Source organism: Aythya marila (genome assembly GCF_965140915.1).
Source record: "Aythya marila genome assembly, chromosome: W".
Lineage (NCBI taxonomy): Eukaryota > Metazoa > Chordata > Aves > Anseriformes > Anatidae > Aythya > Aythya marila.
Window position 1 is genome coordinate 12,860,225 of NC_139081.1, and position 14,267 is coordinate 12,874,491.

Consider the following 14,267-nt stretch of genomic DNA (forward strand, 5'->3'; position numbering starts at 1 on the left):
GTTAACTTCCTTTTTTCTTCTCCTTTCTTTTGACAGTGGCAGATCTGATTTCTTCTGAGCTCCTTGCAGCCTCTAGGTGACTGGGACATTGAACTTGGCGGACAGCTGCAATTCGTTCCCTGGGATCCTACCTGCCCTTTCTCTCCCCTTCCCTTCCTGTGCTCTCCTTCCCTCTGATAAAACTCCAGTGTGTTGCGGTACTGCTATGGAGCCCAGGGAGACTTTGGGCAGCTCCCGGCAAAGGGGAGGTGAGGTGGATTTTTTGCTGGCCACTGTCGCCTCTGCAAAGCCTCCACCTGCCTCTGGCTGCACAGGAGAGATGATGCTGCCCATGGCGGGCTCAGGGAAAGGGATCCTGGTGAGCAGAAAGCGGATGGAGCCCGAAGAAGAGGATGAGCTGGGTTATGGGAGAGATGTGGATTCCACTTCTAATGCAGACAGTGAGAAATGGGTGCCAGGAGATGGGCTGGAAGAGCAAGAGTTTTCTATCAAGGAAGCTACCTTCACAGAGGGGAGTTTAAAACTAAAGATCCAAACCACCAAGAGAGCTAAAAAGCCTCCAAAGAACTTGGAGAACTATATTTGCCCTCCTGAGATCAAAATCACCATCAAGCAATCTGGGGAGCAGAAGCTTTCCAGAGCTGGGAAAAATAGCAAAGCAGCTAAGGAGGAGGACAGAGCATGCTCCAAAAAGAAGGTAAGTACTATGCTTTCCCGTATTTCCCCTTGAACCAAGTGGCAGAGGGAGAGGGTGCTTTGTGTCTGAGACACAACCTTCAGGCAGTTTATGAGACCCTGTTTGGCTACAGAGGAGACAAAACCATGCTGGTATTGTCCTGTGGTGCTGTGAGAGCTTCAAAGGTGATCTTGAGCTGTCCTTCAGGTGCACCAGTTCGAAAGGGATCAGAAGTTCAGCTGAGCCTCTTCTCTTTTTGTGCGTAATTGAGATTTAAGATTCATCTTTACATGAATGATAAATGAAGGAGCCCACTTCTAAACTGCTTTGTGTCTGAGCACTAATGCTTGAGCCTTTTGGCAGTTAAAGCTTTCAATTACATTTTTAAAATACAGGTATGTGCATAGAGAACAATTGAATTCATTCCTGTATACCAAGCAAATGGCTCCATTATTATTGATTATGGCATTGTGCTAGCAACACTATGGATATGCTTCAGAAAATACTTCTATTATAAGTCTTATTCTTCCAGATGCTTATCGTTTTCTTGAAATATCCTTCTGGAGAGAATTCTTTGGTAGCTTAAGCTAGGGTCAAAATTATATTTTTCTTCTTTTTGGTGTGTGTGTATGATTCAGTCAAGAAGAGGAACAGGGTATAAAGAAAAGATTTTATTTATATGAGCTGATTTCAGGAGAACCCTTTCTGTTTTCTTGTTGGTTTAATTTTCAGTAATGTGCCCTATACTTACATTTTTAAAAGAAATTGAATTCTGAGGCAGCACTGAGGGTGGGTGGGGGGATGAAACCTTGTGACTACTCATGTTATTTTGGGTGTAGGAGTTCTTTTTGTCCTAGGAATCAGACAAAGGAGCCTTGGTCAGGTTGAGGATTTATCACAATACAAATACTTCACTTCCGCCTCTTAAGCAACGTGTGGACTCCTGTCTGAACTCATCACAAAGTCTATGTCTGATGAAAGACTCAAATAACTCAAATATCTCTAAAACCTGGAGAAATGGATCTGTGATATAGGCTTGCACCAATCTAGAGCTCAGGGGATGACTGTTCAATGTAACTTTGATCCCTTGCTGTGTACAGAAGGTCCCTGCTTCTCCTGTACCTCATACCCATGATGGATGCTCAAAGGGCTACTTTAAACCTGGAGGAGGCTACTTGCCAGTGGCCCTCTCAGGAGGCAGTGTCCTTCACAGGTTGACCTTTACCAAAAGTCTGTTGACAACTCTAAATCGGTTTCTGAAGCAGCAACATTTCCCACTGATGTGAGGCAGAGCCCAGGGAGGTTAATGTTACTGAGGGTACTTGCATTGGAAGCTGAACTTGTGTGGGGGAGAAATCAAGGGGAATTTTTCTTAGAACCCTGGTAAATGGCATACTCCTTGCACACCAAAAATAGCACAGTGGAGTTTTGGTCCAGTAATACACTGGGAATAGATTTTTCCCACCTATTGAGAAGGATGGGCTGCATTCTTAGCACTGAGCAGTGTCTTATTTCTATTTCCTTATATTCCCTGAGTACTTGCAGCAGTCTCAAGAGAAACAGTGGTTGTGTGAGACTCAGCTCAGAGACAGCAAAGGTGTTGCAAGCAATCCCTCTATGGCCAAGCAGGGAGAAAAAAGACTTGCTAACCACTGCATACCGCACATGGGTGCATGGACTGTGAAGAATATGGGTGCTTAGAAATCAGACCTTTCATTTCTGTTTATTCCTCAGTTAGATGGCTGGGGAAGGCATGTTCATTCTTTGATGTGGCTATTCAAAAAGGTTAAATAAATAAAGCTAGCTGTAATGAAACGGGGGGGGGGGGGGGGGGTAGTGTGGTGATGTCTAGGGTGAGACTTTAATTGCTGAAAGATGAGGAGTTGGAAAGAGGCAGATCACAGTCCATATGTGTGGTTGCATCCAGCCTGTGCTTGTGTTGTGAGGTCCAAGCTGGCTCGTGCTATGCTCTCAGGCTGGGAGCGCTTGGGGTAGCACTGGCCTAATCTGACCAAAAATAAAAATAGAGAAAACACAGCAGGTGGATTCTCTGAGCAGATGGGGAGAGGCTCACTGCACCAGTGAATTGATTAGCATAACACCCAACGGCTGCTGCACAGCAGCTGCTGAGCTGGAGCTGGGCAGGCTGGAGGCAGCGTGGCAGAGAGGAGTCCCCAGCAGGGATTTGGAGGACCACAGAGCTGTGATCTTGAGGAGTTTGATGCCTAGAGACCTGTACCCAGCATCCCTGGGGTGGTGAGCATCCTGCACCCCTGTAGTCAGACAGGATTTTGCAATGCAGTTGGCTCTTAGCGCTTGGGTTATAGGATCAGCATCTCGCATCAAGGGGGTGGTGGAAGGCAAGCTGGAAATTGGTTGGAGAAGGGCTTAAGCACTGGCAGCGTGACTGCTCTAATGGCTGCTGTGTGTCTCGTGGCAGTTACAGAGATTTTTTTGTGAAGATAGAGTTCAGAGGAAGTTGCAACTCGAAATGCCCATCTGTGGGCTTTCCTGAGAGAGGAGCATACAGGTAGCTTCTGCAGATACTTGCAGAAATGCTGAAAGCTGCAGTAGTGGTTACAGTGTAATTGCCATGTTTAAATGATTCTGGTAGTTTTGATCTTGCAGTCACGTGCTGCTACAGAGTTAGGCTGTTTGCCTGCTGCTTTAATCAACACAAACTCCGGGGGGAAAAAAAAAGTCAAAAAAAAAAAAACAAAAAAAAACCTACTTTGCAGCAGCAGGGGACAAATACACTTAAACTGGTGGGGCAGATATGCAGCTGCCATTGTTTCACTGTCCTCTGGATTTTTGTCATGAGAGTTTGGCCCTATGTATATATTTCCCTTGTACATGGGCACAGTGTCATTATTTGAGTTTACCTCCTTGCTTATGGATGGGATGCAGCTTGGATTACACTCAGCTCTCCAACGACCATGCTTGTGTCTTGGGTATGGCTTGTCCTACAGTGAAACTATCCTCCTCTGTAAGGAGGAGCAAACTTTACTAGGACTTGAAAAATCATTTAAGATTGCATAATTTCAGCCACATCTCCAGTAGTCCCCAGTGCTTTGAAACACTGCTTCAGCATTCTTGAAATACACACAACACAGAGGGAAAGTAATGAAAACATGGAAGCAATTTAAGTAACAGTGTGTGGGTATGCAAAGGACTGGTAATGTCAGCAATATAAAAAGGGGCTGTGAATCGGGGATATAGTACTTATTCAGTGGCCACTTAAGGAGGAAGAAGATAAGCCTGTTCCAAAGATTTGCGCTGTTCTGCTAATTAGACAATAGGGTCCAGAGCCTGATTTCCAAAACTGTGGTATGGGGTGTGGTGGTGACTAGAAGGGGGCTCTGCAGAGGTGTGCTGCTCATGTGGTAGGGCCTGATTTTTCTTCCCCTCCTTTGATTCCAGCTGCTATGCTATTTAATGTATGTTTACATCTTTTAATATACTTATTGTTATAAATGAGGTCTCAACTCAATCTGAATTTTGTAATATTTATAAAACAAATATTTCTAAAAGGTATAAAAGGCAAATAAACAGTGCTGGGTGTGCGGGGAGTCTATGCTCCACCAACGTGCACAAAGGAACATCAAACATTCTAAATATACAGAACATTGCTTTACATACTAAACACAAGTATGCCTATACATACATAAAATCAGGAAAGGTAACAAACAATCCTTTAAGTTCCATGACTTAACAGTCTCCATTTTCCATTCCTTTTCTTGATTACTAACAAGTCTCCATTTTCCATTCCTTTTGAACAATATGTCTCGCTTTAAGTTGTCAAGCAACTCGGTCTTCAGGTCTTATGTATCCCGTCCTTCCTAGATTGAAGAAAAGCATATCCATCTCCTTTTCAAGGCCAATAGGCCTGGGTCAAAAGGCACGTCCAGGTCAACAGGGGGCGTAACAGCAAAAGCATTTGATGGCTGTAGCAGCAGAGAGGCCGATGGCTATGGCGTAGCAGTCGGATCAGTAAAGGAGCCCGCAGCTCCCTCACTGTCTGGCAAGCCACACATTTGTGATTGTGGCTCCCACATGGCTCTTTAAGGCCTCAGAGACTGCTCGCCAGGTGCCGAGCAATTCCACTGCAACCTTGTCGTTTTTAGTTGCAGAGTCCCACACCTTGACCTTAGTTTGGTCCCATATTTGAGACTCATAAACTGTCCAATTGTTAATAAGGAGAATAAGCTGTAAGGTTACCAGGACAGTCTTTGTTTCTAAGGAGGTATGATTCCCCATAATGCGCAACTGCTTACCAGCGAAAGGCAGTTGTGTGCACGGGTCCGCTCGAGCTTCTCTTCAGCTCCAGTGCGCCTGTTTCCAGCGACTTTCTGTACGAGTTTCTCTGAGCAGTTTGCTGAGTTTGGCCGAACCCATCTTCATGAGGCAATCAGAATGCCTGTTCCCGTCCTGGTCTCCATTCTGCCAGCCTGTTCCTCTTCACTTCTTTTTCCTGCTTCTTTATTGATGTAACTTCATCGTGTTGCCTTTTTCTTTATCTTGAGGGCAGGCTCCCCTCTTATACCCTTCTCTCCACAGCAGTTCTTTTCAAAACAACTTTTCATTGTCAGACAACTTTGAATGTAACAACAACAGCAAACACCCAGAAACATCCATGCCTTAAGGGCTGGAGAACAAGAGAACCATCTGGAGAACAAGAAACCGGAGACTGCATGGAGTCTCCTGAATCACCCTTCTTTGTTCCCTCTAAACTCTTTTATATTCCTGATGGCCTGGTCGTTAAGAGTCTAATGTTATCTCAACCATGGGGCTTTCCAACCCCCATGGCCACATTCCCAAATCTCCCCCTTCTTTATTAATATCAACCATTTTCTTGACACGAATTACTACTCCATATATAACACTTATGTTGCTTTTCTGTGTGAGCAATTGCCCTGGGGATGTTATGTGATGGTGTACGGGAGGGGAGGTGCTTGAGGAGAGGATGGGGCTGGGTGTAGTTGCCCTGGCCCTGAGCAGGATGGGAGAGCTCCAGTGCTGAAAGCCTCTGCTGTTCTCAATGCTTGGCTGCAACCCAGGAACTCTTGGTTTTTCCATTGTGGCTTTGCTAAGTTTCACATCAGCTTCCCCCTCTTGAGGTTAAGAGCTAAGGTAGCTTCCTGCCCCTCTTCCAGGGCTGCTTGGTGGGTGAATTGCAGCTTGGGCTGTCCGTGCCACTGTTTGTGCAGCAATTGCAAAGTGTGGAGGTGTTTGCAAGTGTTTGCTCTGATTTTAACTGTTCTGCACCTGGGGATGGAGTGGGCTGAACCATGGCTGCTTCTAGACTGGCAAAAGGCTTTTCCCTTCTGGTGAGGAGGAAGCCAAGAGCCCAAAGGGTAACCTGCCTGCCTGCTGTGAGCCCTGCAGGCACTGCTCTTGCTTCTGCTTTCTTCCTGCCTGCAGCAGGGTTGATCAAGCCCAGAGCCCTTGACATCCCTAGAAGTGCCTCTTCCTTTGGTTAAGGGCAAATATGCTGTCAGTTTGGAATGGCACTGAAACCGTGGCACCGAATGCAAAGAAGCAATCCATCAGCATTCCCTGCTTGTCATGTAGTGTTTAACAAGCCCCAGATGAGTAGTGGTTCCCAGGTTTTGTTTTTATCCTCCCCCCCCCCCACCCCCCATTTGCCCTGTCTAGTTTTCTGCGTCTGCAAACACTTCATTTCCCACCCTCATACCCCACTCCTTTCTTTAAACATAACCTAATAAAGAAACTCTTTGGAGTTTCCATCATACGTGCAATGTCCTGCTTCAGGGGATGTTAACTCATTTGTTATTGAACTTTTTATTTTTTGAGAGCTTGGGATGGGTGAACGCATTTCATTGCTGAGAAACAAGTGGCAGTAAGTAAGTTGGAAGTAAAGCTTCCTTGTGGGCAGTTAGAAGAAGCTCTGTCCTTGGTTTTTCTGGCAATCCCCCTAGTTGCGTGCCTGCAGGTATATGCATTTTCTCCATGGGAAGCAGTTCTAGCACCTTTTCCCTTGAAATTCCATTCATCCTCTTCCTTTCCTCTGCTTAGCCTCACACGGGCAACTTTCTTCTCCAGTTCCCCCTCCTTGAGGACTCTCATGTGGTGCTTTTTTCTCCCTTTGTACCTTTCCTTCTTCCACAAGATCATGACCACTTCCACCCCTGCTTCCTTCCCCTTCTTTGCATTGCTGACTGCACGTTGCACTTTCCTTACAGGTTCTTGTGTGCATCCGCATCTCTTGCCGGATGACCCCCGCGCTGTACTCCTCTCCCCGGTGACTTGGGTACATGATCATCCAGTTGCTCAAAGTGCATGGTTATTTTCCCTTTGCTAAGGGCATCCCTGTGTGAGTCAGCTCTTCCTATTGCAAACTGAACGTGGCTTGGGGAGTTGGTGTAAGTACTTGCTCCCTGCACTGCAAAGGGCTTAGCATGGAGATGCTTGTGCATCTGCTTGAAGTGCTAGGATTTGATTTTATGGCTTTTCTTCTTTGTTTTCCAAGGGATGAAGCCCCTGTAGCCCCTTTGTATTCCTGTGCTGGGTTGGTTCCCACCCTTGTGTAGGGAAACCTTGAGGCTGCTCTAAATGATGCTGGTGGCAGGTCCCTGAGGTGCACAGCAGCAGTGGGAGGTAAGGAGTAGGGGTGTGGATCTCAGCCTCTGCCCTGGTCATGGGCTAGTAGAAGAGACCCAGAAATGTCAGTACAGTGGGGAAGTCTTCTGTGAGTTGTGTTTAGGGAAAACTGCCTTTTGAGCAGGGGAGAGACCACTTCAGAGCTGCTCTAACAGGCATGAGGCACCTGGTGGTTTTAATTTTTCTATACAAGCATTGGGGTGCAGAGTTAGACAAACTCAGCTCTTTGATCCCAGGTTTCTTTTTGACCAGCTTCTTTCTACCATGCTGTTGAAGGCACAAATGAAACAGCTGTGATTTGGTGCCCTCCCACCACAACCACCCCGGGCTCCTTCCCCAAAAGAAAGTAGGAATGAATTTCTTTGCAGAAACTTCAGAGCTTAGGAGGCTTATTTCACTGTGAGCTGAGAACCACTCAGGTTCATCTTGGTCCTTGAAGATTCCTGAGATGCCTGGACTAGGAACTGAGTCTTCTTGGGCCTTCATGTAGTCAAATAGGGGAGGCTAGTCCCACATGAAGATAGTTCAGCCCTCACTGTGAAGTGTGGGGAGTGCTGGATCCCAGCTCTCACCAGTCCTTTTCCAAAGCCTGTTGAAGCAGTGTCTGCCTCACATCATGTTATTCATATCTTGTGACAGTAATAGAGCAGAACTTTTCTTCCAACTTGGTGTTCTGCCTGAGCCAGCCAATCCCTATCCTTCATTGTCTGTCTGCTCCCAAAGAATTGTGACTTTTTTGCATGTAGCCAAGTATTTAAGAAGCATGCATCTGGCAGCAAAGGGATGGGTTGGGGAAATCTGAGCGACTTTTACCGCTTAACACAGAGTGCCAAATGAGAAGGAGTTGCTGTATTTGAATAGCTGCCACATGACCATGGCTTGTGGAGGCTGTCTCTGTCAAGGACCAGTTTTGTTTTGTAGCAGTCCCTCCCACAGGAGAGTTTTGCTGGCCCTCTGTGACATTTCCTTGTTCCCTCGTGCTGTGCCTCTTTCTTCAAACCATGACAAAAATATCCCCTCTGCTAGTTTGGGGACTGAGGAGATGCTGCAGGGCTTTAATGGGGAAGGAACAAGAACCAAAGAAGGGCAGCTGGAGGTCCCATGCTCCCTCCATGCTGAACTGCAGGACTGGATGGGTGCTGCTCCCAGCAGCCTTGTAAATGCCTGGCCAAGTCAGTGCAAGCTGGTTGTGTTTTGAAAGCACCAGGGCCTACAGGCTAAAAGAGATGTGCTGGAGATGTGACATACTGGCATATGCATCCAGAGCAGTGAATCTCTGTGCTTCTTGTGTCCTCATTTGCAGAGGTTTGGGGATGCACAGGAGTGTCAGGCCTTAATGCATTCATTCATGTTCTTCCAGTATCTCCTTTTGCATTAAGTGCTCCCCCTCCTCTCCTTCCAGGCATGCCTGACCACAAATACCTTCTGATTGACCTTCAGCTTTTTTCATCTTTACTCTCTTTTTCACACGCATGCGTGCCCAGCTATTCACCCTCAGGTCAGGTCTAATCCTTCACATACTTCGTTCCCAGCTGGGCTTCTCACTGCCCATGTCCCCCTGCATGGTCAGTGGGACTGCATGATGGACTCATCTTGAGTTCATTTGAATGAAGAAGAGGGGCTTCATTTGATGCTCTTTCCCCCCCCCCCCCCTTTCCTGTGAGCATTGAAGTATGTGAAAGTTGGTTTCTAACCATGTTCCTTTTCTGTGGCTTCTATGGTGAACTTATTGGCTATTCCATTTTTGGGAGCCCCTCAGAGGTACTTCTGTCTGGATAATTTGAACAAAACTTCTTGGAATATTATATCTTAAAGATTTTTGTTGAACTTGACCAAAATTGGTCAAAATACCCTAAAAACATTGAGGAGAGGGTGTACTGGGTCTGGCTGGAATGTTAACTTTCCCGGCAGCAGCCCATACAGTGCTGTACTCTGCACTTGTAGCTGGAACAGCAGTGTTATCACACCAGTGTTGTGTCTACTGCTGAGCAGCAGTGGCACAGCATCGGGCCTCTCTCTAACCCTCCTAGGGGGTGGGCAAAAAGTGAGGAGAGAAACATCACCAGGGCAGCTGACCTAAACCAATCAAAGGGATATTCCATACCGTGTGATGTCACACTGTAGTGGCAAGGTTTTGGTAGCAGGGGACCATAGGGGTGGTTTCTGTGAGAAAGATCTAGAAGCTGCCCCATGTTTGGGAAGGGCCCCATTGTTTTCCAGATCTGAGCCAATAAGCGATGTTGCTTGCGCCTCTGTGAGAGCATATTTAAGACAGGGAAAAAACGCTGCGCCAGATAGCAGCCGGGAGTGAGAAACAGCCTGCAGGTGCCAAGGTCAGTGTAGAAGGAGGGGGAGAGGTGCTCCAGGCGCCGGAGCAAAAGTCCCCTGCGGCCTGTGGTGAGGACCATGGTGAAGCAGGATGTCCCCCTGCAGCCCATGGAGTACCATGGTGGAGCAGGGTTCCATGCTGCAGCCTGTGGAGGAGACCACGGTGGAGCAGGTGGCCCTGCACCAACCGAGGCTACCGCCTGTGGAAGACCCCTGCCGGAGCAGATTCCGGGCCGGACCTGTAGCCCGTGGAGAGGAGTCCACGCAGGAGCAGGTGATCTGGCAGGAACTGCTGCCCGTAGGGGACCCAGGTTGGAGCAGTTTTCTCCTGAGGGATGGACCCCGTGGTACGGACCCATATCTGGAGCAGTTCTGGAAGAGCTGCTGCCTGTGGGAAGCCCACGCCGGATCAGTTCATCAAGGACTGCATCCCGTGGGTGGGACCCCACAGCACAGGGGACGAGAGTGACTGAGAAGGAGCGGCAGAGAAGAAGTGCTGTAGACTGACCATAACCCCCATTCCCCCGTTCCCCTGCGCCGCTCGGGGGGAGGAGGTGGAAGAGGGTGGATGGGGGGGAAGGTGCTTTTGGTTTGCTTTTTTTCTTTGTTTTCTCACTTCTCTCGCTTGTTAGTAATAAGCAATAAATCTTACTATCTCCTTATGCCGAGTCTGTTTTGCCCGTTACAATAATTATTGCGTGATTTTCTCGTCCTTATCTCAACCCTTGAGCCCTTTTCACATATTTTCTCCCCATTCCTCTTTGAGGAGGGGGAGTGAGAGAGTGGCTGTGGTGGAGCTCGGCTGCCCACTCGAGCGGAACCACGACACACACTCAGCAATAAAAGGTGGAAACAGGAAGAAAAGGGGAGGGGTGGGCTCTCATTGTGAAAACGTCGGTCTGTCGCGTTAAGGGGTGTAGCTGATTAACCGTTACGGGCCCGGTCAGATTCAGGTTACTGAACCAGTCGGACATTCACCAAAAACACATTAACCGCCTGGGGGTCCAGTCAGACATTCACCAAAAACGCATTAACGGCCTGGGGGTCCGTTCAGACATTCACCAAAAACGCATTAACCATCTGGGGGTCCGCTCGGACATTCACCAAAAATGCATTAACCGCCTGGGGGTCTGGTTAGATTCAGAACACTGAACTATCACGGATAACCACCCTCACCCTCGTTGCACTCAATGAGAGTTATCACAATGCAATCAAGTATGGTTTATTACAGCAACAGATAATCAGGTTCTTTTGGATTGCCGGCGATAGTGACTGTCTGCAAAAGCAAGCTAGTATGCATAAAATACACAGGTGTTACAGGTGTTACAGATGTTATAGATGTTATAGATGTTACAGGTGTTACAGGTGTTATAGATGTTACAGGTGCGCAGCCTAGAGATAAACGCGTTAAAAGGATCAAAGACTCTATAGAGATTTATAAGCAAGTATTTAGATCTCACCCAAAGGCGTCCCAATGGGGGGGGAAGAGAGGCTCAGCCCGTCGACCGATCCCAGGAATCAGGAGGTCCTAAGGATGTTGTCCTCGGGATGGTATCTCCCCTGACGGTGGTATCTTCCCTAACATCCCCTTTCTCTTGGGCCAATTTATATTATTTTCTATCTTTTAGGTGGAGCTTGAGTGGCTCTAGTCAAGCATATCTTAGTTATGATTGGTGTAAAGTTTTCCCGTCTCCGTTTAAAGTAATAGGCTCCGAGGAATTCAGAGCGCATGCTCAGTGAGGGGTGGTCGCACCTTGGAGGCGGGTAGCTTTTGGGATGGAGGTGTGTTTTGGTATTATAATGATATTATAATGAGCAAAAAGTACACTAGGGTACAGCATTTGTCAAAACATGACAGGTCTTTGGCTTAGGGTGGCAAAAAGTGCAGCTGTGTGCACAAGAACAATCGAGGCCCCATCTGATTACAGAGCCTAGCCGTGGTGTCTCCACTCCACTCTACGCTCCGTGCTGTTCCTTAGAGCTAGCACACCAAGTTTCCCCAGCGCGATAGCATCAAAGGTTGGGAGCCTAGGGAACGCTCAGATAATGCAGTTATGCCCTACCCTGAAAGCCTCTTCAATGCTGGACCTTTTCCTAAAAATGTGAATGTTAGTTTTATTTTCCTAGTTACTTCAGGCATTTACACCACATAATCCACCCCGTGACTATAGTCACTCAAGCTTCACAGCAGTTGGAATATGTCGGGGATATCACATACATTCTCGGATTGAGGTTTATCGAGTGTATGTACATTGTGTAGAGATGCTAAGCGTTTCATCATAAACCAGAGTTTAACATACAAACTAATTGTCAGTATAAAACATAATACAGTGAGTATTAGCAGAACAATAACAGGGTGAAGCATCTTGTTGAAGATTCCCTTGGCAGCTGGCGACCATCCAAACAAAGTGTCCCACCAACGGTGTCTCTCATCTCTCTTTACTCCTTCCATCACTCGATGTATTTCTTGTGCATCATGATGGACAGTAATCAGAGTCTTTTGTCCATTTTCTCGGACCTGTGTCATCAGCTGTTTCAGGTCCTCATGTACCAGCAATTTCTTCACCAAGGTAAGGTTCATTCCAATAGGAGTAGGCAGCAGTTCATGAAGCAGAATATAATTAGATGCAATAAGTTGATAAGAAGTGACAGGAGCTGAGTATTTAAAATCACATCCTAGAATTTTGGTAAAATTGCAAACACAAACATTAGAGTGATTATTGATATCTACCACTGCATTATCTACGACTATAGAATCACAATGAGTTCTCATGCAAACACAACCTTTCCCAATATATACAAGTACAGTTTCAAGGGTTTCATTAGGATGTATCTCAAAGTGGGAAATATTTTGCTCAATGTCAAGACAAATGTCTTGGGATTCCAGCGTGTTACTTTCACAGATGAAACCTTTTTGTTCACGCACAATGCATGCTTTTACATCAATTGTTTGCCACTTTCCTCCCTTTTGATGGGCCCATACTTTATGCTCTTTAGGATAAAGTATAGTTCCATTATGATTGCATTTTCTGCATAATGGGTAAAGTTGATCCATAACTGTGCTTGGATACAGCTCAAGGCAAGGGAGGTATTGCCTTGGGCTTTTCCAAGGGCATTTACAATTAATTGATGATCATTTTCCTCAATTTGTTCCCAATGGGGTAAAATATCTGATAGAAGCCATTGATTTGCTCCTAAAGCCAATAAAGTTGATTTTATTGGTTGTTCCAGTTTCCTTAGGTCATCTGTAGTAGCAGTTATTCTACTTATTAAAACCTCAGCATCAATGCTATTTAATATACCTAATCCTGTCCCTAATAACCCAGTTGCATCCCGTGGCCCTCTTTTAGGGACCAACTAGGGTCAAAGAGAATTTGTTGTTGAATTATGTAAGGGCCTGTATTGAAGATGGAAGGAGTTAGACCAATGGGAGGCTGAGTCGGTTCGTTTTCAAATATCTGCGGAGGCAGAGGCTTCTTATCCTTTGTAATTCAAATAATATTTCTGTGCCTCTGTAACCCCAAAGACAGTACACAATTATAGGTTTGGTGAATCAATGTATACTGTCTTAATTTCAGTCAGCCGATTATAAGTGGATCGGTTAGTTATTCGGTAGATACACAGAGGGCTTTCACTATCTCTGCCATGTTTGGAACTGCGGCAGTCAAAGGTATAAAATGCCACTGCCTGGTTGGTTCCTTTACTGGCCACACTGGTGAATTATAAGGTGAATGGGTCCTTTTAATAATGCCTCTTTTTTCCAATTCTGTTACCACCCCGTCAATCCCCGTAAATACTGCTGCTGACAACAGATATTGCCGATCATTAATGATTTTAGCAGGGGATAAGGGTATGGATGTTTGTAACAGGCTCAGTCTCATGGTGCCTGAATCCCTTTGATGTGTCGCGAAACTCCACACAGTTCCATCAGGGAGTTTCCACATACGACCATGCAGTATGTCAAATCCTAAAATATTAGTATATGCAGCACCAACTAATACTTCTATTCTGGTTAATTTTTGTTCCTCTGGCAACCAGAGTGAAATTTTTGCAGTGGGGCATTGTTTTTCCACACCATTGATTCCCGTGAATTTAACCCTGCGTTGACCAGGTGTTATGCTCAGGGTTTGTGCTGTCTCATGTGTAATTACTGACCAATATTTTTGGGGGTTCAACAGGAATGGCAATTATAGGGTCAGAGTGTTCATTAGAGAGCCATTGAATTGCTAATACCCGCTGAGCAGGGTGGCTCACTGCCCTCCCCGGGGACAAGAGTTTTTTTGCCGACACCACAACTCACTCTGTTCCCTATTAGGTTTGAACCTCTCTTTGAATTTGGGGTATCTGGGATTTTTAGTGTGGATTTGGCAGACTCGCCGAGAGTGGTCTTGGGATTTAATGCTGGATGAATTAATCCAGCCTATTTGGCATCCGTATTTATCTATGTCTTGTACCAATTCACTCCAGGTGGGAATAGGGGAGTTAGGATTTCGCCTGCAACCACTATCATCATCCCCACAAGCAGCTAGTATGTGATCTTGGGTGTTTTCTACAAACATCTTAAGACAATCAGGGAGTCCACGGATGAGAGGGGTTAATTGAACCGGGTCAATAGGAGCTAACATTGGGGAATTCCTTAATT

General features: G+C 46.3%; 1 protein-coding gene across 1 annotated transcript in view; it reads left to right on the forward strand.

Annotated features, from left to right (window-relative positions):
* Positions 1-205: 205 nt before the first annotated feature.
* The window catches only part of LOC309889446 (SET-binding protein-like), a gene marked incomplete at both ends in the record, with an annotated part of 396,027 nt that continues 381,965 nt past the window's right edge, over positions 206-14,267 (forward strand). Inside the window, one exon of the mRNA XM_082782296.1 lies at positions 206-697. Coding sequence (XP_082638422.1) covers positions 206-697 — 492 coding nt within the window. The remainder of the gene's footprint in view (positions 698-14,267) is intronic.